Raw genomic sequence first — 27,562 nt, forward strand, 5'->3', positions numbered from 1 at the left:
TGAATTTTATCTGATACGCTTCCCTTTCAGCATGTTCTTCATGAATTTTTACTTTTCTTTCTCTCTTTAGTGTTTTCTGCTTAACAGCTCTGTTATCTCGCAGATTGGATGTAGCTAAACAGTATCTGGTGTTAAATAATTGGAAAGGTGGTGTAGTTCAAGAACTCCCTAGACCTCACAGAAGCTGAAATTAATTAGTTCATATTAGTAATTTGAAAACAAAGCAGTGTATTCTCAGTGGAATGGAACATTTCAGATGAACAGAAGGGATTTTTTTTTCATTTCTGAAAGTAAAATGTCTCACTATTTCATTCCATTCAAGCCTGAATTGTATTTTCTTTAGAGTTTTTGATAAAATTGAGCAGGAAAATCCCTTTTTTTTCTGCAGAAAAACATCTTTCGTTACTGTGCTCAGGATTTGTATGGTTTTGGCTACTTAATTGCTAGGAACAGATTTTTTCTTACACCATATAGTAAGTTATTCATATAGGATGCAATTTTTTCAGTTACATTTACTGAGATGATGAAGGATAGTGTGACCTGTGATAGAAAGCTGTCTGGTCTGTAACCATTCCCGTGAGTTGTGCAAGGTATTTACCATCTCTGTCTTTGCTTTTAGAGATGATAACATTACATGTTTCACTACAGAGTCTGAAATCTTCCAAGTTTTCATTGCTGGTGTAATAACAGTTGTGTGTACGTAATGCTTCACAGTTAGGTCCTCTCTCAATTTGCTTGTTTTGTTTTCCACTCTGTTGTCCTGTTGAGGTATTTTTAGCAATGTTTATCTTTGTTGCTTGTGTCTATGGGCTGACTGCTATTTCTGTTTGTGGTGTCTACGCTGACTTAATGTACGTCTTTTGTTTGCTGTAGCCCCGTGTGTGAAAATGCTTCTGCTTCGGGAAAAAACATCATAGCCTGTCGAGTCCATTCTCAGGCTTCTGCTGAAATCAAGGGGAACTTTGTCTAAAAGTTGCAGGGATGAACCCTACACAATGTCAGACATGATTGATCTAAGAAGACCAAGGAGCAAGGATGCAGGTCTTTGCCTATCCCGCTGACCTCCCTACTTACCACATCCTTATCCTCCTACCTTCATCATTCTCCATGCCCAGCTTCCACACAGGTTGAAGAGAAGGCATAGAGAGAGCTCCTGTTGAGTGTTTGATTGTCCAGTGATGAGAATACCATTGGAAAAGGTGAAGGATGTGGTTTCTCTGAGGTGTTTCCCCTAAAACATTTATTTTGCATTCTCCTTGCTTCTTCCCTTCGCTAGTCCAAGACACGAGTGGCTGGTTAAGCAGATGAAAATAGATACAGGCACTTGGAAATTCCTATTGTTCTCTGCAGAGACGACTGCCTAATGTCCAGCAGAGCCCTGCCTGAGACCCATCTGTCAAGATAACAGCTGCCACTTTTTCCATAGTTTCTTTATAAGATCACAGAGATCAAAACTGAGAGATGGAAAAGACCTATTTATAATAACAAACTGCGCTGTTAATAGCTCCTTTCCACTCTGGCTCTGAAGATACTTTAAAGGCTTACTGAATGAAGCCTTTCAAGATTCCTGAGGCTGAGTACATTAATTAATAATATAATTCCTGGTTAGGCTAGCGACTCTCTTTCTGACCTTTAGGAAACCACAGTCACCGTTTCACAGGGATTAAAAAGAAGGTGAGTTATACTTAGCTGTCTGGTAGCAGAACCCATTCTTTCTGACATACAGCCTTTTGCCTGGATCACAGATCTGTGCTGTTCTGTATTCATGCAGGATTCTGCTCTGGAGAGCGATTTCAAGTGCATCATTCAGCTTCGTTTTAAATTACTGTGATCTGGGTCTTAACCTGCTATATATTTTTTTTGTACTTTCATTAATAGCAGGGAAACCGTGCCAGTTTACACCAATGAGGACTGGCAGCATTGGGAAGGATGAACAAACCCAGGAAACAAATGTGGAAAAAGAAGACCTAATATTATTGCAGAACATAATGAGAGGCAGAGAGAGATTTGTGATTCTGCTAGGGTCTGCCTTCGAGCATGTAAAACTGTTTACACTGAAAACAGTATGCATAAAATGTTATTTTTGTGAAAGCAGGTGCATTCCTAATAGGTGGGAAGAGCAAGCTACACATCTATAGAAAGGTTTGTTCCTTTGATGAGTGTATCTCACATATTTTTTTTAGAGCAGACAGCCTAGAAAAATAACGCTGTCTGAATAAGGCATTCTTTCATTGGCGTGTTGCAGCATGTGGCAAAGGCTCCTTGGCAAGATGCTGTTTTTATCTGATCTTAATTGTAGGCTGGACTTTGACAACGTAATGAGGGCTATTCAGTGCATAACTTGCTAATAAACCCTTTTCAGTGCTCACTCGAAGGCCAGAAGTGACTTTTATCATCTAATTGTTGTACAGCTTGTTTACTGTATGTAGTACTTTACAGAAAGTGACTTGCAAGTAGATCTGCAGTCACCAAGTCTTACAGACTGTGGGCAGCACAATCCTTGGGAAGGAGTTCAGTATGCAAATCAAAACCAGTTTGGGTTCAAACTTTATTTTCTCTCCAGTCTTGACTGTGATCAAGTCATTTTGTGTGGGATTCATGTCAACTACCTTTAGCTACCTAAAAGCCCATGGTGTGCCCTTGTCAGCAGAGGGGTGAGCAGCATCCAGCTACCTCTCCTTGTCCACTCTTGAGCAGGGTGTTTGTTCCCCAAGAGAAACAGTGCTGAGTTCACCTGACTGCCCTGGAAAACGTCTGTGCCCTACAACATTGAGGCCCCACAGAGCCCTGCCTGTGCTGTTTTCAGACCGGTGTGGCTGAAGTCGCGTCTCGCTTGCCCACGTGGAATCGCACCCGGGAGGAGACGATTCCTCGGGAGCTCTCCGAACACTTGCGGCTATTACATAACGCCGGCTAGGAATAGCATCCCACAGCTCTAAAATAAGGCACATGGCAGAAATGCCTGACAAGTCGGGATCAAAAAGTTGCATGCCCTGAGTGAAAAGCATTTGACTTCTGCATTGTGTGTGTTTTGTGTACACATGAGCTGGGGATGGATCAACACTGTCTGCCTCTGACTTATTTAGCTTATATGTAATCCTGGCACATCGACTGTCCCTTCTTACATGCCTTAGTCAACAGCCATTTTTATAAGCTGTGTTTTCTTCTCTGTTTGCATCTTGCATGTCTCTTTTTCCAAGAATGCTTTTCCTTTTCTCCTTCCTATTGAAGAGCACACTAGTGGCTGAGTCCTTTGCAAGATTTTAGATGATTACTCCATTTTTCAAGATAAGTTTCAGCAGAAAGCTCCCCTGTGAATGAGATACAACCATGCTATGCGTGAAGAAAGGTGGATGTCACAAAAAAAAAGGGTAAACAGAGCCCTGAAGGAAAGAAAGCACGTTCATTCATGAGGGATGTGACGAGAAATGTTGTTTTTCAGCTCTAAATGCCCCAAAGGCCAGCATTAGGTGGTAACACCAAGTGGTAACACATTAGGAATAGACTTTTTTTGTGTGTGTTCACATGTATTGTTTCAGGGTATGCACAGCTTCTTAGCACAGTGCCCTACCAGAAATTTGTCACTGGGCTGGTACTACTTCTAGCCAAAGGGATCCAAAGTGTGGCACTGATAAATTAAGATTTCAGCACAGATTTTATTCAGAAGGAATTGGAGGCATATTCTGGAAGTCTAGACAGATGAAAATCAAAGGATGGCCAGGCTGGGAACAGGTGGTGATTAAAGCCCACCTAATTACTGAAGAGGTTTTGTTGTTGGTATGGGCTAGGCTGGCTGGGAATGGGTGGTGGTGTTCTTCTGGCAGATCAATCTGCCTCCCCTTTCCCAGCACAGAGGAGGAATTGATTGGTAGGAAAGCTGGTAGAAACACAAGAGACGTGAAGTATTTCTTTAGTAACATGTTCTCCCTAAGATGTTGCTTTAGACATCTATTGTCCCAGCATAGCCAGGCTGACCTGAATCTGCCATACTTACTCAAACAAAATTTGCCTTGTGCTGCAGAGCATGTATGTTTTACAGCTTAATTTTGTAATGGTAACAGAATCAGAGCCTAAAATGAAATAACTTTGTTAAGGCAACAGGATACCAGAGGAATTGTTTTGGTCTCCTTACAACTCACGCAGAAGATGCTTACTGAACCTTACATCTGCCTTGGGGGTGAGCCTATTTTCTCTTCTCTTTTAGAAGTATGCAAATCTATCAAGCCGTTAGGACGGAGTGATGCCTTTCAGGAGAGCGAGCTAGACAATTGCATGTAATTTTGCTTGGCTGTGAAGTCAGGCTAAGTGCAAGGCTCAGTCATGTTGTCTTGTAGTGGTGCGCGACGCTGATAGATAGCGCGCGGTAATGCATTATTGAGCAGTTGTCTTTGGTGTCTTCATCGCATGGTGTCAGCTGCATAATAAATAATTGATTACATTGCTCTTACTCCGCATTAAAGATATATGAGGATATAATACACGAGGAAAAAGCAGCAGTGAGGCAGCCCGTGTGGAAAAGATCAACCCTTCTGAAGTGCTCTGCGGTAACAGGAGCTACCAAGTGACCACCGCCGCTATTTCCCCCTTCTGTACTTGGAGGCAGTGATTGCTTGTCATGGCAACAAATGGCACGTACAAACTGTTGCTGTTGCTTTTTAAACAGAAAAAAAAAAAAAAAAAGATTGTGGTGAAGATCTGATACGCTGCAGAGATGCACCCCCAAGTCTCGCCAATTATTATCCCTCTAGACGGAAAAAATCCCTTAGGAAGGCTAATCATGTTTTCTTGAGTGGCTGCAGACTGTCAGAAAAATACAGTCTAAGCAAATCCTTTTCCCTCTTAAGGCTATGTTTATATTAAGTAGAGAAAAAGTAAGTTAGAAGGGAAAGAAATTGTATTTACAGGGGTACTAAAGCTCTGCTGTTGAACCTTCCTTTCCTTTGCAAAGCCGTGCTTCCCTTCCTAATTCATGTCCCTGTACAGGACACAGTACTGCTATGTAAAAACATAGTCTAGGAAACAAAAGCATCCTCCAGCTCACATTCAACACTGTTTCTCTGTTTCCATTGCAAGAATTGCTGATGAAAACAAATTTCATCATTAAAGTTGATAAGGCGGACAGTTTTTCCAGAAAGAAGTTGACTTTGGCAGTCAAATCACGGAAACGAAGGAGGAATCGGCCACTTCCCGGTGGCTGTTTGGAAGGAGGCAGGTGGCCAGGAGAAGCTACAGGTCACTGGAAGCTGTTATTACGATGAAAAGTTGTAAACCAGCGCGCTGCGTTTTGAGGTAATAATGACATGACAAATGAAGATGTAAGAGGTGCGAGATATCCGCCCTGCGCGGATCTGAATTCTGCTGGAATGCCCTGAGGAGCGAGAGGCATGTCAGGTCCTCCAGGCATTTCCCTGGGAACGAAAAGCCCAGGGCACCAGCCGCATTGGCCTAGAAAAATATTGCCCAGATCTTTAATACTATCACAGACATAAAACTGTTTTTGTTCCTGATGGGAAACAGCAAGATTTTCAGTTATCATTAGACATGAGATCCAACCACAAGCTAGGGAGCAAGCCACCGAAGGCAGGAGAGTTGTCCTGCTTTACCACAGTATGTCCAAACTGAATCCTAAATTGGTCCATTTTCATGTAAACTGTGAGTAACCAGTAAAATCAGTGAGTTCTGCTGGTGTAGTCCAACCTGGGATATGAGTTGGGACTTTTTGGGTGTGTTTTTCCCACTACTCCTCTAGGATTGTGCTGAACTCTTCTTCTCTAAACCGTGTCCTCCTTCATACACTATGAAGGCATCAATGTTGAGATAAAGGCTTTTGTGCAGTTTCTAGAAACTTCCCAATAAATAATGGATTTTTCAGACTAAAATTATATATCAGTGATAGTCATCGACTATAAATGGGAAAATTGAGAATTTCCAGCCTGCGTGAAATTCTTCTGACAGAATATTGATGTATTTTGACATTAGAAACAATATATTTTAGGGAAGAAGGAGCACTTGAGATCAAAAATTCTTAGCTCACAGCAATGCTGACTACAGGAAATGTTGCCCCTGAGAGCCCAAGGCACTTAAGTCACAGTAACCAAATCAAATGACAGGTTTGTAACAGCACAGATTTATTACCAGGCATAATTGGAAAGGTGATTGCATTAAAGGCCATCAAAATATAGTCCCTGTCCTGAAGAACCCCTGGTCTCCATAAAACGAAACAGGATAGCGTCCTAGAAACATCTTCTGAATATCTGCCCCTCGTTCTCCTGCCAATAAATGTACGGAAAATAACTGTCTTCGAGTACATGAATTATGTTTACTTTCTGCAGGTAACTGCAGTTTGAAAAATAAGGGAACAACCTGCAACTGTTTTTTGAACATCACCCATTCAGTTCATCCCCTTAATGCTCTTGTCAAGTAAGCAAATCCCGTTGTCGAGGATAAAAGAGCAACTAGGGAAATCGAGGGATTTGTCCTGGATTAGAACCTGTGTCTGCTGATTCCCAGAATGTGTCAACACTGCAAAAATAAGTTAATTCAGTAAACGTTGGAGCCAGTGAAGCCTGGGATGCAATTCAGTCTACTTTCAGGTAGATGGATGGTTGAGTCTCCTCACTTGGGTCCTCTGAGGCCCTAGCTGCCTGGCTTTTAAAATTAATGGTGTTAACTTTTTAACTTTTTTAAGTTGGTTGACTGAGAATATACAGCAATTCCAGGAGGTTGTTGTAGTCCTCAGATACATATCTGAATGGCACGAATCATTCTTGGAGATACTGTTCTTTCTCCACTGACTGTAGACGTAGCCCAGATGACAGACTGGGACTCAGTTTCTAACTAATGATGAGTAACATTAGTAGCAGAATTCATCTCACCTCGTTTACACATATATTAACTAGATTCAGGCACCTAAATTTGACAGGAGGCCAAATTTATTATGGAAGACCTTCAGTGTTATCGCTCTCCATCCATCTAATGGATAGGTAATGGTCTGAGCATGGTTTTGGGCATGGTTTTGTTGGAACCGTGAGACTGAGCCTTTTTCATGGGAGAAGCTCTTAAAGGATCTGTTTCCTACCCAGATTTATTTTCGTGGCATGCATAGGATCTTTATGTCATTATGAACCCTACTCCTCTGCCAGACCTTGTCGAAACTGGCTAAAAGATTCAAAATTTACAAATTAAGTTCAGACGGTGCCATTAGCCTGTTCCCCTAGGAATAAACTTAAATGGTGTGGTCTTAGCTGAGACTGACCTCAGGTAATTCATGTTAAAAGAGTAGTGCAGGCACGCCTGTCCCTGGGCCTGTTCCTTAACAAAAAGATCTGTCTATTCTTTAAATTTCCTCAGCTTCAATGAGCTTTTCTACAGCCACCTAATTTTTAACACCCAGTTGATGAGGACACCTCGTATATCAGATTGTTTTCACATCCCCATGATATTCTGATGAATAATTTTGTACACTTAATTATTTTGATACGACGATTGCTACCTTTGAGAACCAAACGTGAGGTTATTGTAAGAAGCGAGCATGGAGGCATCGAGGTGTCCTTGCTCAGTCAAGCCTCCCATTGATTGCCAGGGGAGTTTTGACTTTGCAGAACAATGCCATTGATCAGTTCCCAGTTGTGTGGGTTTTTTTTCTCCCTGTTGTTAGCCAGATAAATAAAGGTGCTTGCAGGCTGAAGATGGGCATCCATCCTTGTTGAGGAATATTAACCAAATCAATTTTTTCACAAAAAGAAAATCAATTGATGCATTAGCAAGAGAGAAAATAAAACATTATGCTCTTTTAGCTCCCAGGAGGCTGAGGAGTCGACTCTAACTTTTAGAAATAGAGAGGTAAAAAAGATGGGCTTCAAAGTTCAGATCTAAATCCGGATCGGATCTTCTCCAAGACACATGGGGACTCTGACTCATTTCTAAACTCGAAGTCCATTTAAAGGGCAGTCCCATAAAAACTGACCCTCTTGCCAGGGCTTCAGCAAATACGCAGCATCTGACTCTTTGCATCCCAATTTGTCCTCCAAAAGCAATGAGGAGATTGCATTTCCGAATTCATCACTTGGTGACTTTTCATCCATTTCTGAAAATAGGATGTTCTCGTAAACATAGGAGAAAACGGAAACCTATTTTCTTCTACAAGCCTGTCTTCTCTAGACTTTTGACGGTGAAATGAGTTCAGTTTTGATATGATACATATTCAATTAGCAAGCTCTCCAAAGATACAGTTCTTGTTCTGTCACCAGTTTGATCTGTGGTATTTAGTAAACCATCAGACCTTTAAGCTAAGTATTTTAATGGGCTTTAGTTACAAAACTAAGTGAAAACATGCTGAAGTGTTGTGGAACTTTGCCTCTGAACTTGAGCTTCTAGAGTGAGGCTATTTTATGATAAACATCTTTTTCTACCTCCTTGGGATGCTGTGCGGAATAATTAATGTTTGCACACTACTTTGAATATGCAGAATCTAATGGCAGTACAAAGACTTAATATTAAAACCACAAAATATTTGGATTCTCTAATAGTCTCCTTCCATTTCATAGAAACAAATGGTTTTATGATGTGCTTAAAAACAAAATTGCTGTAGGAAAATCTGCTATTTAAGATCAAATGCTTCAAAATGATTATATGATATGCCTGAGAGTTCCCCCTGAGCTGAATCTCCCTGCCTGCCTTCCTGCATATGCATGCTGGTTTTCTCCCATCCAAATGAATCTGTGCTTGTATCCAGAAGACAGCTGTCCTGACATCCCAGGCTGCATGAGGAGCTTCGGGAGATCACCAAGCAGATAGATTGCATAATGTGTATGTACAGCAGAGCATACAGAAAACGCCTCACTATTCTACTGTAAAAACAAAAATAATCAGGAATATGACAAATGCTGCTGGTGAAGGCTGTGAAACATAATTATGGGCAGGTTACTCCATAACTGCTCTCCTAAGGTCCTCTGCACACACCCTCTTCTCTGAAGCAGCAGCTTAGACAAGTGTTGGACTTGGTCAACAGCTAAATTGCCTTAATATGTCACTTGGTTTTCGTCCTGAAAGCTCTGGACATGGAACCTCACTTGAACAATCAATATTTTGTATTCATTACTGCAAGTCTAGAACACCATCATTACTGATTTAACCACTAATGAGTTTGGAGACACCTGTGTGTGAGCTGGTTGTTTGGACTTCCTGCAAAGAAATAGGCACTGCTACAATGCGATTCTTCGTGTCCTCATGCACATCTCTAGATTTGGTCGGATGAATTGCCCCCTGAAATTGCTTTCTTTTTCCTGACTTGTTTATAGTGGGAAACAGAGTAATTAGCTCAAAAATAGCAGGAAACGTAAAGATAGGCAAGGTGAATCCGACCCTTTTAGTCCTTGCTTTTCATTCTGGCACAGCTCTTTACATTTATCATTGATTCAGAAGATGTGCTTTTTAAGTAAGCCAAATGTGCCAGGTTTTGTTGTTTGAACAATGATTTTTCACTAGAAAAAAAAAAAAGAAAAATCAACCTCATGCATTGAACTGGTCTATTAATATAACTGCTTTAATGAAAGGAAACCAGATAGACTGTCTTTCTCATATTGAATCATAAGTATAGTATTTCTCAGCATTTCCTGTCAAAGTTTGCTGGATAAAATTGTTTTCAACCAGAAAGTTTCCCAAATACTTGCTTATTTGTGGGAGTGTGTTTCTTTTTACAGCACCTGGTACAGTAGGGTCATTGTATATGCCCAGAACACCCTGGCATTGCAGCATTACAAAGAAAGTATTTATTCTAATACATAAATATCAGCCCAACCTTGCAATATTCAGAGTGTAACATTTGGAAAGAGTGGTTCTTGACTACTCTTAAGTTTAAAGCTATCGTAAATACCAGTCTGAAAAAGAACGAGGATACCTAATGATGTAGAGCCCTGTAGAGGCTTGTCCATTTGCTGTAAAATCTGTGCATAAGTTCATAATTTACAGGCTGAAACAGTGTTGTGTCTGTCCAAATGAGCAAATAAGGTGTTAACTGTGACTGACTTGGGGCTGTATGGCAATAGAAGGAATGAGCTAAGGGAGTATTCTTATAAATGTCTTTCCCTTCCCTTCCCTTCCCTTCCCTTCCCTTCCCTTTTTTTGAATGCAGTTAAACATGAATATGTTTACCTGGCAGCAAATTGGCTCGGAGTTCCCAAACCTGTATCTCCATCCCCACCCTTTGAAGTCAGAGGAAAGGTCCCGTTGGCTGCCATGAGCTTTGGACCACACATGGCACTAGTCCGGGGTCACCCATGTTCTCCACAAGGACTGTTTGGACCTGCCATACCCATTTCTGATGAGGCTTCAAAGTGAAAATGGAAACGAACAGTTGATGCGTCCAAGACACTAATTTGTCACTTCTTTCCCCTCTCAGCACTTCAGTTTAGGTGTAGCTCGGACTGAAGCTGTTTGTCTTGCTTTGGCAGGAATGCTGCAGAATGGGAAGAAGTTTGATTCCTCCAGAGACAGAAACAAGCCCTTCAGGTTCAAGATCGGCAGGCAAGAAGTCATTAAGGGATTTGAAGAAGGTGTCACACAGGTACGAAGAAGTTATTCTACCTGATTTTCAAACCACGTGAAGGGTGTGTAAGCACAGCAGTGCTCAGTGCAGTGTTGACAAGACCAAGTGGAAATGGCAGTGTGGAATCCCACAAGCTTTTCTTAATGGTTTTAACCACCCTGCCAGGTGTCAATGTGCCACATAACCCTTGCTTCTTCCCCAGGGCTAACTACCACAAATAAACCCCATCAGCCTCTAAAATGTTCCAGGTGGCAGCATTTATGGAGTGGCTTCTCTTCAGCTGCTCCATAAAGGCCAAGCTGCCATTTTGATGACCTCCACGGCTTTGAGCCTTACTGAACGGGGTACCAAACACCATTGCTTTTATGACTTAAGGCTCCCAGCTACAAAATTCAATGAGAAGCCCTCAGCCAGGAAAAAGAAAACTGCCCTCTGTTAACTACAGCTTGAGTGCCAGCACGGTAAAACCTGGAAGGAGCCACACAAGGCAGTTCATTGCCATCTCTGCACCGTTTTGTCTGCAACGCTGTGAGATCCCACCCTGAGGAGTGCCATCAGGGCTCTCAAGTGCCAGAGTGAGTGAGAGCAGGGTGCAAAATTCCTTTTTATTCCCTAGTTCTGGGTCCGGGAGCTCAAAGTAGGAGGAAATTGCTCAAATATTATTAATGGGAATAATTGTTTATGCTTAACTAAAGAGAAGGAAAGAATGCAAAATGAGAAACTTGGGTGCAGAGGGTTTAGTTTTAGCCCAGTGCAGATAAAGCTCTAGCAGCAAGCTCGAGGTGAATCAGTTTTATCCCTCCTCTAACACTCACTCATCACCCCGTGGCCCTTCATTAGGGTGGCCTGAACCCAGGCCAGCAGTCGGGGTAGCCACACGCTGCCCTCCTGCTCCTCCTAGCGGATCAGTCAGCCCGTGGCTGTCTTCTGAAGGCTTTGGGGACTGTGATTGACACAAGGCTCTTGGAAAAAGGCAGCTCACTCTGTCTAGCATTTAGATTTGGATTTAGGGAGCTCATCTGCTCTTACACCCTCAGTCCTGTGCTATGAATGCTCCCTGAATGTGAGAAAGTCATACTCATATTTTTCTTCTACCCAGTCATCAAAGCTCCATCTTTGGTGTATTTTATAGAAACCAAAAAGAAATTCAACAGGAGAAATTGCATAATCCATAGTCCAGTCCAGTCTTGGGAGAGAAGGCTGAGTTAAAATCACTGCATCAAATCCGGGATCATTCCCCGGTCAGTGAATATTCAGTCACCAGCATAGGGTGCATGAGTCTTATTTTAAGAGGAATTCAAGTCCTACCTCAAATTGTTTGTTGGAAGAACAGGGTTTTGACTCTTCATACCCCAAATACTGGTGAGTACTTTTACCGCTAGAACTAATCTGGGCTGAGAGAAATGGGCATCTCTGTCCGTCCCAGGGGCAAGGACTCTCTTGTGGAATAAGCAGCACCTGAGGTGAGGTGTCTGCCCTCGGATTTGAGCCTAGGGGAACCTCTTGTAAGTAGGACTACATCAGTCTACACATTGCATCTGCCCAGCAATAGCAAGTTGGACATTTACAGCATTAGCCTTTGGGCAGTAGTTCTGAAGTCACAGAATCACAGAATCCTCAAGGTTGGAAGAGAACTCCAAGATAACCAAGTCCAACCTCTGGCCTGACACTACCCAGTCCTCCACTAACCCATATCACTGAGCTCTACATCTAAACGTCTTTTAAAGACCTCCAGGGCTGGTGACTCCACCACTTCCCTGGGCAGCCCATTCCAATGCCTCACAACCCTTTCAGTAAAGTAATCCCTGCTGGTGGCTGAAGAAGGAAAAATGGGGCTTCTTCACTGCTTGCCAGTGAAGCAGTGATTGTCACTTCCCACCTGTGTTTCTGCTCTGATTTCTCATGACTACAAAGCTCTGACTGTACCTGCCACTGGGAGCCTTGTCCGTAACGCCTGCTGACGGCGTTACAGGAATCCCACACCCCTCAGCAGAACTCACACCTCATGCAGCTGCCTCCGGGGTAAGCCTTGTGGAGGAAAATGTTCCTTGAAAACCCTTCCTGGTGCTCTCAGACTGGCTCTGGCGATCTAAATCTCACTCATCAGCAGTGAGAAGCCAGAGGAGTTAGGAGACCTGAGCTGTGGTAGCTTGAGCTTTCTACAAAGGCTGAAAGATGAATCCCATGGTTCTAACTGGCCTCGATTCTGTAAATCTGCCATGCAGCGATTTGTTCTTTTCCTCCTAATATTGTGTGTTATCTTTTTTCCTCTCTCCCACACCCAAAACCCAGATGAGCTTAGGCCAGCGAGCGAAGCTGACCTGCACACCTGAGATGGCCTACGGAGCCACGGGGCACCCCGGGGTCATCCCTCCCAACGCCACCCTCCTCTTTGATGTGGAGCTGCTCCGGTTGGAGTGAGTCTTCTCGAGGGAGGCACCTGTCAATAACCATCCCTTCCTTCTCCACTGCCCCGCAGCGGGAGAAATCTTCACTGGAATCCTCCCCTTCCCTGCTCAAGCCGTCACGTCAGTAGCGCCTGCTGTTCGGTTTCTGAAGCCTTCTCTCCGGTTTTTTAACTCTGTGGTGTCCGTAGTTGCCTTTTATCGGAAGCTTTGCTTTGGGAAAAAAAAAAACGTCTCCCGCTGTAACATGTTCAAGTTGTACATTTTATTTACCTTGCATGTAATAAACAGTCACGGTGACGATTGCAAATATATATAAATATAAATATATATATATATTCCTTACTGAAAAACCACTGCCTTACTGTACACTTAAACCAAGAAAAAAAAAATAAAAACACAAAAGGTGCTCAAGAAATCCAATGTACGCCTTGTACATGAACGGGCATTAGCCAAACAGAGTTACCTGCGCTGCCACTTTTCTCAACTTGTACGTTCTGCTTGCTGCTGTTTTAAAAAGTACTGTCTCATTTAAGAATTAAATATATATATATAAAACAATAAAATATTGATACTTTACAATTTCTGTGTGTTTTTTCTGCTTTCTGCTGACCATTGGAATGATATTTGGTGCATAAGATGCTCTTCGAACAATCACCCACCATTTTTTTTGTTATTTATGTCTCTCTTTACATGAACACGCATAATTTTACATACTGCTTCTGTTACAGACTGCCCCGTGGAAGATCCCTGTAGGGGCAGCAGCACCTAGGAGGGTGCACATAGGTGCAGGGAGGTTTCCTGACCCTCCATCATCTCCCCTGCACTGCTGGTGGCCCTTCAACATTGGCCAAAATTTGGCTGCTGAAGAGAGGGAAAGGGATGTTCCTACAGTGCAGGTTCAATTCTCAATGGTAAAACCAGCGTAACAATTCCTGCTGGAGCTGAACCAGGCTGAAAAGGAGCAAAATTGTATGCATCCACCTCACAAAACCTTGTTCATTATCACAAAATCTTATTTTTGGGCTGCACTTTCAGGTGCTGGTCACGTAACCTGCAATCGTACTTCCCATGCTGTGCTCATGGCACTCAAGGCAGGAATATTTCTTCCATTTGACAGTTGCATGAATGCACAAAGCACTGGTTCCTCCTCTGGAGGCAGGAGGATGCGTAGACTCACCAAGAGCTCACAGTGAGGACCTTTCCCAAATGCCTCGAAAGCAAACGGTGTTGGGAAGGATCAATGCAGCGTGCCCGGAGCGACCGCGTGCTCCTGGTACACCTCCATCACCTCTCCACCCTGCTGCTGTCTACACAACAGCTCGGGCATCGCTCTCCTTTTCCTCTTCTTGGGTTTCTTATCATGGAAAAAGATTAAAAAAAAAAACCTAGGCACCTTTCCAGTGCCCTCAGCCGAACAACCCCAGCCTGCAAAACCCTCGTTACAGCTGCTTGATGAAGCTCTCTTCCCTCATCACCCCTCTCTCTTCAGAGACCTTTGTTGGAAGCAGAGATTATGACATTTTTCATGCCAATTTCATTAAAAAAAAATCTGAAAGGAAAACTAATTGTGCTTTGTGATACTTAGGGAAATTAAGTCTTCAAGGAAATGTAATCTTCAGCTCTTTATTTGACTGCAAATGTGTTAATTTATTTAATTGTATCATCGATCAACACAGTACATATAATTATTACCACTGTATAATGGATTGGAAAAAATTTGCTGCCACTGCCTGTGTAATCAGATATGCTCTTGTTACTAATTTCTAAACAGTGGAGATGGAAAAAAATGACCTTCCAGGCTTAATTTCATGCCCTACTTCCTGAAAAATTAAATGGAAAGCGAGCACACACAAAAACCAGCACAGATGTAGACTGCAAGGCTGGTAACATCTGCCTTATTTGCTGCCCTCTCTGCCATTCATACAACTGAACTCATTTCCCCATCCTTTGATATTCCATTTCAAACAAAATCTTGAGCAGACCTCATCAAAACAATCCTCCAGGCATTCGATTTCCATTCCCTCTGTCTTGCAGGTACAAATTATTATTTCATTTTACATGTGCAGGGACACTGAAAGCCCTGAACAGGCACTAGAAGAAAAAGTATGAAATGGAATATTTAATGAAAGGCAGCAGCTGAGCTCTCCGAGAAATCAAAAGCTGCTGATCTTGAGGATTCATTGAAGGAATTTTTATTAATCTTATTACCCTAAAGAATTGCTTTATATATATATTTCGAAGAGCATCAAATCCTCACCCAAACAGACCCTACAGTGCACGCAACGCGCTCTGTGCTATTGATAGAGGGAATGCAGGATTTGTACGTGACTTTAAACAAGTCTGACAGAATGCGGCTCCATCCCTAGTCCATCAGTGGTTTATTGCCAGCATTTATTTATTAGAAGCATAAATCCAGCGTGGTAACGAGCACCTTTGGTTCCAGTTACAGCCAGGGGCTTTCTAAATGCTCACTAACAACTTGTGTCAGGGGTGTGTGCGTCCTTCTGGCACCCCTCAGCACCCTCACAGAGCTGCGGCTGTGCACACAGCAGTCAGGCCTCGGGGCCTGAAGGGAAATTCGCTCATTGAAGCATTCCTGAGGCACCCCGTGTGTGCTCCCAGCTGAGAAACGACAGGAACAGCACCCGGCAAATACAGGTGACAGCTTCTGTTACAGTGCTGGGCATCATCCCCCCCTCACCCAGCTGCTGAACACGCAGGAATGTTTATGCACACACCACATGTACAGTGAGGGGTGCTCAGCAAGTACTTCCTGTGTCACACCTTCCTGTAATGATTAATTCCTTTTTAAAAAGGTTACAAACACAGCATAAAGTTTGATTAAAAAACAAAGCAAAATTATATACATGTTTATTTATGGTTTTTTTGTTTGTTTGTTTTTACTAAACAGACAGAACTGCATGTTTTAAAGTCAGATTCAATAAAAAAAAGAAAATTGTCCTTTATGACAACGTAATAGACAATAATTTTTAACCTGATTTATATATCCTCAGGCAAAGCACGTTTGCATCTGCCCATGTTCTGCGCTGGCTAGGAGTTGCACAGTCAGCGAGCTGAACATCAAAATCCAAGCACATAAATCCTCCTGGAAGGTGAGCTGACTACCTGCTGTCACACAACTCCCAGCTGTTGAGACCAGAGGCAGAGCTCAGTCCTGTCTACTTCTCAATTAGACTGGTTATGCAAACCAACAAACTGATTTTTATCCACAAGACATGAGCGCTGATGCTTTTAGAAATAAAGAGCCCCAAAATTTAAATCTGGTTTCCTTTTTCCTCCACCAGATATTACAGAGTTCAAACGATGAATGGGAAACAATTACATCACAGGTATCTAAAATTACCACCACTATCTGTGGCCTTGCTTTGCTCTGGTGTTACCTAACAACATGAAAAGCATGAAGTTTATTCCTGATGCTCCTACTAACTTCAGTTTTAACCTGGTACACTTAAAAATCTCTCTCTTAGCTATACAGCAAGATTGTCTCACAGCAGCTCACCCGGTCTGTCCTCATTGCTGGGAACAAGGCATTTTGACAGAAGTCACCAAAGCAGTTGGACTATTTTAAAAGGCCACTCATTTCCTAGTTCGTAGAAGAAACTTCATTATAAACATGGAGTTAGGCTTTGTTTGTTCCTAGGAACAAACATTCTGAGGAGAAAAGTTCAGTGAATTGTGTAAAACATACAGGTGTGAACGAGAATCAAACCATACTTTTTTTTTTTTTAATGAAAAACCAAAAAGCATGAGAATCCCTGTGGCAGGGACACTTATTTACTCGCAATACTCCATTTTTAAGAGTGGCAAGTGAAATTCACCACGCAGACAGCTGATACAAAGCCCCTTGAGCTCTCTGCATTAACTGGCTGCCCTGTTTAAGCTCAGTCCTGCAGTCTGGGCAGGATTTCAGCAGGCCTGTGCTCGGTCCTGTCCTACAAGGGCCTGCCAGAGAGGACAGTGGTTACACAGCGCTTACAGCTCAGCCCTGCAACACGATGAAGCTGTGTCCATTTAGGGGGGGTTGGTCTTAAAGCAGATCTTCTGATGCTTTACATTTATTCCTAATACGAAGATCTAAAGATTGAGATTACAGCCTATTAAATTTTAAAAATATATACATCAGAGAGAATCCTTACGTAGTTCAAGAACACAATGGCAGGTCTTGAAAACAGTTTTCAAAAAAAATTATCAGTTTATTTTGGTGGGTCTGTGTTAATTCCATATTTTTCCTTGAGAAGTTTAAGCTGTTCCTCTTTCTTCTTTGTGTCCATCTTCTGGAATGCCTGTGGTTAGGAAAATAAAAATAAAAGGCATAAGAAGAAAATCTGAACCTTTTGGCGTGTTCATTGCCAGAAATGGCCACCAGTTATCACCATGGGTGACACTGGTCTCAGGAAGCTTAGAAAACACCAAGCACTCACCCTGTTTGCGTTGTAGTACAAAACGACGAGGTATCTGTTGCACACGTTGAACCCTGACAGATGATCACAGGCGTTTTTAGCATCGAAGATGTCTTCATAGACTACGTAGGCTGTTCCTCTCGTTTCGGGAGTGTTCCCACTGCAGAGCAAGATCAGGGTGAATGTTAGACTAACTGAACAGGAATTTATTCTACTCGTGTTTAGCAGTGACTGAGATTGGCTTAGCTCGTGGAGCTTCACCACAGAATGATTACTGGGTTTGCCTGGCACTGAAATCTATCCCTGCTTCCTACACCAATCTTGGAATTCAGAGTCAGAAGCGGTAGGAAAATGTAACAGATGTGGTGCTGTTGCTGTGAGGGGTTATCACGTTTCGGCAAAGTTTTTGGAACAGCAGTTAGCTTGTTTTATCGAAGGTTATGGGATTGGGCTGTCTGCTAGTGGCTGCCCAGACCTGCTGCCTCCCAGGATGGGATGCTGTCCTTAGCACACCACAAACCAGCACACTGCTCCAAGACCACTTCAGACACACAGCCACCACCTGTCAGGCCATCAGTCCAATTTCCTTTGCCTGAGGGACAGCAGACACGTCTGGGCCCATAACGCTAATGAGCTCAGAGAGCTGACAGAGCTCACGGGTCCCAAAGATCCCGGCTGGTACACAGCTACAGTGACCTTTATCAGCAGAACCCTTCCTAAGGCACGGACTTGTCAGAGAACTCCACCAAATGTCATCTCGCATGTCTGCTCTGGGATGCATACGCAAATGAAGAGGTGAACAGGTTAAAAACCGCACAAAGGGGCTAAGTCGTTACAAAGGGAGCTCCACAGTGCTTCCTGTCTCACAACATCAGGATTTCTGAACACAACACGAACCAGCAGTGCTGAACAATCAGCAGGCACGCTGCTAGCGGCTCCTGTCAGAAACACTTCAGCGCATCTCCTGACACACCTGAATCTTTCACGTGCCGCTGTCACACCGCTCCAAACAACCCTTTTTCAGAAATCTTAGCTTTCCTTTACTGACTAATGACCGTTAATGAACAATTCCACCTATTTAGCCAAGTAACAAATTTACACCATCCCTTGCTCCTTTTACCACTTCCCCAGTAACTTTTGTTGCTCAACTCTGTATTGGAAGGATTGCACCAGCTGCACGTTCCAACCCAGCATTCAGGAGGACACCCCCATATTCCCCTCTGTTCCTGCTTGTTTCCTGAAAGGAATTCTATGCATAAAACTCGCTGCTCCTGTGCTGGTTTTACACAGCTGGGCAGCTGAGCCCCACCACATCTCAAAGGAAAAGGGGAAGAAAATGTGATAGGAAGGACTCAGGGGTTGAAATAAGGACAGGGAGATCAATCAAAAGTTACTGCCATGGGCAAAATAAACTCAGTATAGGGAGAGTAATGCAGTTTATTACTTATTACTAACAAGCTAAAGCAGTAAGACTCTAAAACACAAAACAAAACCACCTTCCTCCCCCCTCCCATCCACCCTCTTCCACCTTCTCCCTCCAAGTGGTGCAGGGGAACAGGCAATGGGGCTGCAGTCAGTCCCTGACGCTTTGTCTCCGCCACTCCCTCAGGGTCCCTCTCTGCCCTGCTCCACGCAGGGTCCCTCCCATGGGATGCCGGCCTTCCCAAACTGAGCCTGCAGGGGCTGCCCACAGGCAGCAGCTCTTCAAGACCTGCTCCCACACAGCTCTGTACCGCGGGGTCCATCCCCCAGGAGCAAACTGCTCCAGCACGGGTCCCCCACGGGTGGGTGGCAGCTCCCCCCAGACCCCCTGCTCCTGCGTGGGCTCCTCTCCATGGGCTGCAGCTCTGGCCCGGGGCCTGCTCCTGCGGGGGCTCTCCATGGGCCGCAGCCTCCTCCAGGCCACATCCACCTGCTCCACCGGGGGCTCCTCCACAGGCTGCAGCGTGGAGATCTGCTCCATGTGGGACCCATGGGCTGCAGGGGGACAGCCTGCTCCACCAGGGGCCCCTCCACAGGCTGCAGGGGAACTTGTGCTGCGTGTCTGGAGCACCTCCTGCCTTCCTTCTGCAGACCTGGGGGGCTGCAAGGGCTGCTTCTCTCCCATTTTTCACTCACTCTCAGTCGCTGTTGCACAGCAGTTTTTTTCCCTTCCTTAAATCTGCTCTCCCAGAGGTCCACAGAGGGTTGCTCATGGCTCAGTTCTGGCCAGCAGCAGATCCCATTTGGATGGACTCCTTTTTGTTCCCTCTGCTCTGACATGGGGCAGCTGCTGGGCTCTGCTCACAGAGGCCACCCCTGCAGCCCCCTGCTACCAAACCCTTGCCACGTAAGCCCAATGCAGTTCCTTACACTGAACAACCATTTTTCATCACTATGGTTCTGACTGAAATAAGCACTTTGATCCGGGGTAAAGTTTGGTCTGTTCAGCTGTTACCATCTTTACATCTTGCATAATGCAACCAGTGAAACTCACTGTGGATTCAGTACCCACCCCACTCTCAGAGCATAAGAAACAGACAACAACATAAGCAAGGCCATGTTCTGCTCTGGTCCAACTAACAACCTACTCCAAAACTCAGAGATGCCACAAGTTATTTTGTCAACACCTGGACAAAGGCAGTATGAAAAAACCTTATCAAATAAAATCTATGTTTCCTCTCTATTTGTTCATCTAAAGAAGTATGACTGACAACGTTTTCTTTTTAAGTACTGAACATGAGCTCTAAGTTTGGTCACCCACTGCTTTCCAAATACTTAGAGGGAGAAAAAAAAAAAAAAAAAAAAAAAACAACTTTTTCTGAATGTCAATACTGCAGCCAATCTTACTGCAGTTCTCAATAGCTAATCCCAAATTCCAGCTTCAACCTGACTCTTTTTGCCTGCAACTTATTAGAACACTTTATTAACCAGATGAAATTATGGGTAAATCCACAGCAATTCGACAGTACTCTGGGTAACAAGGAACATCAGAGCTCAGGTCTTCAATATTCAAAGGAACTAAAAGGAAGAAACTCAAACGTGCTGTAGAGAAGTATAACCTTGGTGCATTTAGAACAAAGTTATGGTCAGATCTCTCTGATCCAAGGACTACAGCTTGAGGACAAGCTGGATCTGATAGTGGTGCACTAGTTTTTGGTAGACATGTCCAGTACCAACAGCAGCATCTCTACTTTTCCATTACTTCAGTATCTAATACTCATTAAGCAGCAAAAGTGGTTGCTTCCAACCCTCGCTTCTCAAACATTTACATTACAATAAAAGGTTAGTGCATTTAAGGTTGATTTAAATAAAAGTCCTTATTTTACCTCCTTACCTATATTCACATCAGGTTTAAGCTTTTCCAATCTATCTACCAGCAATATTCTTTCCTACAGAATTCACACAGAAGAGAAACATCACCACCTTCCCCGGGGATGCTCTGAAAGTACATTCACCTTTTCAGCTGTAAAATCCAATTATTACCTACGGTAGTAGCACCACTGACTTAGAACAGCTACCCCAACGCCCACAAAACACTTAAGTTCTCACAGAGAGCTAAACGTACTCACACTCGGATCTGCCGAATAGGCCCGTATTTCCCAAAGATATCGTACATCTCCTCCGCGGTGATTTTATAGGGCAAGTTCCTGATGTACAGGATCCGGTTGACTTCTGGCGGCAGCCGGATCTGGAGGGGAAACAAGCCATGCGGTAACAGGCTGAAAACACTCACTTCAAGCCTTACATGTTACAATTTAAATACTAAACCTCGCGCCTACGACAGCGGAGAGACTCCGCGTCCCTTTCTCCCCCTCAGCGGCTGTGCTTTTGCCTAACCAGAGAGCAGCCCGGAGGGCCGCCCCTCTCTCCCAGAGCCACCCCTCGCCTCACACCCCTCCCGAAGGCCTCGGGGCAGGGGAAAGCACTCACATTAGCTCGTTTGGCCGCTTGCATCGCCATGGTGCCGGCTGGAAGGGGGGCCTAAGGCCTGGGAGCGAGATGGCGGCGGGCAGCGCTCCTCCAGCCCCGCCGTTTACCTCAGCGAGGTGCCCGGATGCGATCCCGGCAGGCACCGCGCAGCGCACCGCAAATTGCGTAACGCCGGCGGCGCGCCGCAAAGGGCGTAACGCAAGGGGCGTAACGCCAGCCACGAGACGCGAGAGACGTAACGCAAGGGGCGTACCGCTACGCTACCGGCGCTAGGAGCCGCGCGCTGCAGAGCGCGGGACCCCGCCCCCGGCCGCCTGAGGGGAGAGCGGCCATTTTAGCGCAGCCCCCCTGCCCTGGCAGGACCAGGGTGTGGGGAGCTCAAGAGAGCAATAAATGTGGTTTTTTTTTTTTTTTTTTTTTTTTTTTTTGTTTTGTTTTGTTTTGTTTTGTTTTGTTTTGTTTTGTTTTTTTCTTTTTCGCTCACGGGTTCAAGCCATAACGCTGGAGCTGCAATATGAATCTTTTTATTAAATGTGTCCTGCAAGGCTTTGCTTTATGCCCCCTTTTTTTGAGTCCTTCCACAATAAAACATTTGAGTCCTTCCACAGAAACATGAGTCTTTTTTATTAAATGTGTCTGTAAAGCTTTGCATTATGCCTCATTTTTTTGAGTCCTTCCACAGTGAATCATTCCAAAAACAGACAATGCAGAATCTCTGCTTTTACAACATCCATAGTGCTCCTACCCATCGAGTAACTACAGCGGTAGTTTCATCTTCTTTTAAGATGGCACTTAAAAAAAAAAAAAAAAGAACTTTAAGTTGAAACAGGCATTTCAATGACAATTTTGCCGATATTCCTGTTTTCTTCCATTGCCCTGTGTGCCTCCGCGATCTCATGCAGAGGGTAAACACTGTCGACAAATGGCTGGAGACGAGGGGAGGCTCCTTGGGCAAAATATGGCAGCACGTTTTCTGTGAAGGCTTTCACCAGCTTTTCCTTATACTGAAGGAAAAATAAAAGTGTTTTGAAGATTATTTCTAGTCATTTAATTCCCAGAAGTATCTCTAAACACACCATGCAAAATGTATACAATTCTCAGATATTTCATGGTGAGACAGACGTAAACATCTGAAAGGTATAAGCTGCTAGTGAAAAGAAAACTTATAGATGAACTATATTTTAACAGAATGAGCTTCTCCTCCAAAACAAGTGGTTTAAACTCAGTGCAGAACCATTTAAAACTCAAACTGTTAAGGTCATTGAAAATATTATGTATTGGATTATGGACAGTCTATCCTCAAGCTCTACATTGGTGTCTTTTACTGTAATAGTTGAGAAATTTCCACATAAAGTAGAATCAAACTTGGTCTTGATTGAGAAGTATATCTGTAGATGACCTAATGGAGGTTTTTTTATGTCCCCCCCCCCCCCAGACTTGATTGAGTCATCTGATCACTTGAGTTCTGTTTCTTAGAACAAACCTTTAAACTATGGTACTCATGAAATATATTAAAAAGTCTTGGGTATCATACCTCTGTGGCAGTAGTTACAAAAGGGAAGCATCTCAGACAAGCAGAAAAGGGAAAATGTGACTTTTGCAATGTTTCTAAAGTATATAGAGATAGTTCAAGGTGGTGCTTTTTTTCTTTAGTAATAATGCATTAGATTCTGTTTTAGTGCTAATAGCAAAAGAAGGACCCCAAAACTACCACAGATTTTAAGATCAAACTATATACACTGTTGATAATTACTACTTGCCTCCTTGTCTCGTGATCTTAATAGACTTGTATGAATGGTCCCTCTTTTGGAAAGCAGCCTTGCAAGCAAATCTCCATTTACAACACCTCCACTCAGTAGTCCATAAATAATCCACCGTCCATCAGTACTCAAACAGTTAAGGTTCTTCTCCCAGTAGGAGCCACCAACACAATCTAAAATAATATCTACGCCAGAACCTCAAGTAGAAACAGAAAAAAAAACGGCAATTATAGTTGAGCTGCACTAAAGGTAGGGTAATTTCAGGTGAAACTAAAACCTTATTTTCTGTAGGTACAGAATCAATCTTGCAATTCTTATTTAAATCCTTCTGCTGAAAATAGGAATTGGCACAATGATTTGTAAAGAATCCTAGCATCAGGCACGAAAAATGAATCATTACAGATAGCAGATACAAATCCTGTCATAAATTGTCTCAAATGCTTAAAAAGCTATTTTTTTCTATCTGTAAGAGAACTGTAAGAGTTTTTTGCCATAATCAGACACAAATACAAGTGCTACACTTCCTTGTAGAGGCAACAATAATATCAGCACAATTTTTATGCCCCAAATAAACATAAAGCCAAAGGGAGCCCATTCAGAAAACAGAGCCCAATTAAACTAAGATACATTCTTGGGCCGAACAGGATAACAGGATCTTTACTGTCTGTTCCTTCATTAAGGTGACATCTTTCCTCCTTGATAAATCAACCCCTGATTAGAGAATTGCTATTCTCTAACCTGGGAGGTGATTTTTGCAAGTCCAGCTGAAATAAATCACTTCCAAGATAAAATGTAGTCTACAGCACTGAAAAGTGAGTTTAGGATAGGAAGAGGAGAATATTGCATAGAATTGAAATAGAGGATTTAGTAACTCAGTATGGAAATTGGCCAGGAACTTATTTGGGGGAAACGGAAGGCATAAGATTTTCTGCATTCTCTTGCCAAAATCTGTTTAAGGCCCCATCCATAATAAAGCAGATTCAATACCGCTGGATTCCCATCCTGTTCAGCACCAAAGGGAACATGAAAAATTTGCAGTGAATCATTCCTGTCTGCAAAATTGGTCTCTTTGAAAAGATGATGAAGTCACAGTTGAAACTGAGTGATGTGCATATGCTTTAGGAGATACATATTCTTCCTCAACTGTGACTTCCACTCAGAGGTTCTTACCTTGGGTGAACGCCAAGACCTTTTCACTGAAGTCTTCATTTTTGTAGTCGAACCCTGCAGCTGCTCCAGCGTTTGCTGTCGCTTTGAGTTTCTCCTGAGTTCCTGCTGTCACGATGGGAATAGCTTTTGCCAGTTTTACCAGCTGAATGGCTGCCATACCAACACCACTAGCTCCGGCATGGATCAACACTCTCTCCCCCTTCTGTATTTTACCTGAACGAGGACATAACAGAAACGATTCCCCTGTTGGCTTTATCAGTGGAGTAAAACATGATTGAGGTGGCAAATTCGGAATAGATGAAAATATTGAGAGCTGAAAGAGATGCCTAAACAAATCCAGAGTGAACAGAACTCACAGTGTACAAACAGGACTCCATTTTACTGACTTCATTGAAATGACTTTGACTGGTTCCTGTCCAGTGGTGAGCATCCATGACAAAGCTGCCAGGGTGAGAGCAGCCAGCCTTTTTATACTGGGACCATCCACTGCTGCCAGCTGAATGTTAATAATATTTGCTGAGTTAATACCAAGCACTTAGCAGTGGAGAAATGCTACACAGATGCTTTGTAATGTTAAGGACCAGTTCTGCCTATCGTCTTACCATCTACACCGTGCCTTAATGCATTGGTTTGTTTCCTACTGATTGCTACTGGAAGTGGGATGCCTAATAATCATAATAATCATGGAATCATCATCCTAATTGACTGAAAACCCCCTGGAAGCAACACTGCTCGAATCAAGTCTGAATTTGTGGTAGTGAGGGAAGATCCTTCTTTGTAACTCATGTTCTTTATTACAGCTTTTAAGTACTACTGCTGAAGAGGATAGAAGAAGGATATCTCTCAGCTGAAGAAAGCCCTGAGAAAGTGCTATTAGTAGTGCCTCTGTAGTACATTTTAAAAGTGAAGAGTGTAAGCTTATGTCTTTTTAAAATCAGCTCAGAGGGAATGTTTCCTACAACATCTCTGTGAAGCAAGGTACAAGAAGATGTTGTCTACTCTCATTCCACAGGCAGTGAGTGAGGAACATTCACGATATGGTCATGCTTGCAGTGAAGACAAATCTTTACAAGTAGGATTTGTATTCAGTTGTTTGCAGAACATGTAAGTCATTTCAGAGTTTAGGCTTAGTGGAAATCACGATTCAAGCTGAGACACATAGATGAAAAGAAAAAACTGGCCAGCTTTCTGTATCCTTCCTTGTAAATATGCAGCCAACAGAGTATGTTGTGGTCAAGATTTCAGAATTTGGGTCTGGCCAGATAGGTAAAAGGCCCATGTGAATAGAGTGACAGAGAAAAGGGTTTTCAAAGGCAACCAGCATTCAGATGGGGGCAACAAAGAGAGGATTTAATAGCAGAAATGAAGGCGAGCTGTTTTGATGAGGCAGATTTAGAAATGCACCTCTCACCTACAAAATGCAGCAGCTGAAAGGCTGTTAGCCAGGCTTCGGGAATGGCTGCAGCCTGAATAAAAGTCATATCGTTTGGGGCTGGCATCAGGCAGCCTTCGGGTACCGTAACGTATTCTGCCTGGCCACCTCCGGAGAGCAGAGCCATCACCGCATCACCAATCTTCCACTGGCCCTTGCAGCCAGGTCCAAGCCCAGCCACGCTTCCAGCTGCTTCCAAGCCTAAAATTTCACTTGCTCCTTTGGGGGGAGGATACTTCCCTCTCCTCTAAAACAAAACAGAAGAGAGGGTAGGGAAGGAAAAGCCACACATCAATGAGCGTAATGACCTGCAAGATTTTATTTGCATGCCTCCTACGCAAATGCCTTTTTTATTTTATCCTGATTTTGGACTATGTGTTTCAGCAATTTAAGGATCTTCTGTCCTTTGGCAATGCTTCTTGTTTTGTTACTAAGTCTGTTTTATTCTTAAAAACATAAATAAAAGCATTTACCTACTGAATCAAGAGACATCTCTTCTTTTAGCCCTATGAACATTTCCTTTTAAGTCTCAGAAACAAATGCTTGCCAAGCTCGAGCTCTTTTAACTCTTCTGATTTGTAAAGACTTCAGATGGGGACTTGAAACGTTGGTGTACTTTTCAGATACATAAAGCTGCTTAACTTACACATACCTGGAGTAAATCAGCCCTATTCAGAGCGCTAGCGGAGACCTTCACAAGAACTTCTCCTTCTCCTGGATGTGGCTTCATCACTTCTTTCACATAGAGATTTTCTGGGCCTCCTGGGCAATCAAAATAGGCTGCCAACATTTTCTCTACAAATCTCCACAGGCAGTTTCTGACCTCCTCGTTTTTGCCAGCAGCAAAATCAAATCTGGAGCAATCTACCCTGGGTGGAAGCATAAAAGAAGAGGGAATCACAGTGGGAAAGTCTGTGGTATTTCCTATACTTTGCAGTATATGAACGCCATGTAGGTCTGCTGCCCAAAGATGTGTGCAGGCAAACCAGGCCCTCTTCGAGGAAGAGGAATGTGTGACTGACCTCTGTAAAATCACTTGCACGATGACCTTAGTGCTTACTTAATCATTTGTTGCAAGGCTGGAGGTGTGGAATGATGAACTCCTCGAAACCCCAGGAACGTAAATCCCCACAGGGTGGTGCTCTATGGCTGTTGTATGCTGAATAAACAACTGCTACCAATTATCTGCATAAAATACAACTTTAATCCTTTTAATTCTTCGACTGGCTGGCTATTTGTTGTTTTCGGCTAAACTGCTCAATCCAGTCCCACAACATTTGTCTGTATGAGCACAAAAATTTAGTGGGAAATCCATCCAATACTGCCCTGTGACAGGTCTTTCCCCCTCTTTATCTGTTCAAATGTAGTCAATTAAAAATCCCACGCTAAAGACATTTTTGTCCCTCTTCCACCAGTCCACTAACCTGCATTTGTCTGGATGCTTTGCTGCTAGAAGCAGCCCCGCGAAATGACCAAAAAAAACCCTGTGTAGTGACGATATGAATACCTACGTTGCTTTCAAATGCACAGAGAAATGCACAAGTTGAGAACCGAGTTTCCAAGCATGACACCTTCAAGCTGTCAGATCGGCCCGCAGAGGTCTGAGACAAGTTTTAAGGAGCTCTGTGGCTCCTGACCACGGTTTGGGACCCACCTTTTTGCTGTAAAGAAGGGAAGAGCTCCTCTGCACTGGCAACAGCCCTGGCTGTCCCTGGGAGCAGAGTCTGATTTCCTCCTCTCCAGGCTCTGCAATCTGCCATTCCCCAGCAAGTCACGGGGTGGAATGGGACGAGGTTGTGTTTTCCTTGCAGGGAAAGACGTGAGCAGAGTCAGAAATACTGAAATATTTCACCAGTGTTTCTCCCCACGGACCTGGTTTATTCCACAGGTCGGGGCAGAAATCAGCTTTTCCC

The 27,562-nt window shown here is 43.5% G+C and overlaps 3 protein-coding genes across 5 annotated transcripts in view; 1 reads left to right on the top strand and 2 right to left on the bottom strand.

Moving 5' to 3' along the window:
* FKBP1B (FKBP prolyl isomerase 1B) overlaps positions 1-13,384 on the top strand; it is a 43,612-nt gene extending 30,228 nt beyond the window's left edge. For all 3 annotated transcript variants that reach the window (XM_032183818.1, XM_032183816.1, XM_032183819.1), the window contains 2 exons: positions 10,452-10,564; positions 12,839-13,384. In XM_032183818.1, coding sequence (XP_032039709.1) covers positions 10,452-10,564; positions 12,839-12,967 — 242 coding nt within the window. In that variant the 3' untranslated portion in view covers positions 12,968-13,384. The remainder of the gene's footprint in view (positions 1-10,451; positions 10,565-12,838) is intronic.
* A 2,429-nt stretch (positions 13,385-15,813) lies between these two features.
* On the bottom strand, positions 15,814-21,418 carry SF3B6 (splicing factor 3b subunit 6). Its single transcript, XM_032183820.1, has 4 exons — positions 21,288-21,418; positions 20,927-21,045; positions 17,397-17,535; positions 15,814-17,258 (listed from the first exon to the last, which is right to left on the bottom strand). Exons 1-4 carry the CDS (start codon positions 21,315-21,317, stop codon positions 17,169-17,171), a joined length of 378 nt encoding a protein of 125 aa, XP_032039711.1. The 5' UTR covers positions 21,318-21,418; the 3' UTR covers positions 15,814-17,168.
* Positions 21,419-22,087: 669 nt separating this feature from the next.
* On the bottom strand, positions 22,088-27,357 carry TP53I3 (tumor protein p53 inducible protein 3). Its single transcript, XM_032185027.1, has 6 exons — positions 27,304-27,357; positions 26,302-26,518; positions 25,629-25,896; positions 24,218-24,430; positions 23,048-23,244; positions 22,088-22,291 (listed from the first exon to the last, which is right to left on the bottom strand). Exons 2-6 carry the CDS (start codon positions 26,437-26,439, stop codon positions 22,103-22,105), a joined length of 1,005 nt encoding a protein of 334 aa, XP_032040918.1. The 5' UTR covers positions 26,440-26,518; positions 27,304-27,357; the 3' UTR covers positions 22,088-22,102.
* Between the last annotated feature and the right edge of the window lie 205 nt (positions 27,358-27,562).

The sequence above is a fragment of the Aythya fuligula genome, chromosome 3 (assembly GCF_009819795.1).
Source record: "Aythya fuligula isolate bAytFul2 chromosome 3, bAytFul2.pri, whole genome shotgun sequence".
Taxonomy (NCBI): Eukaryota; Metazoa; Chordata; class Aves; order Anseriformes; family Anatidae; genus Aythya; species Aythya fuligula.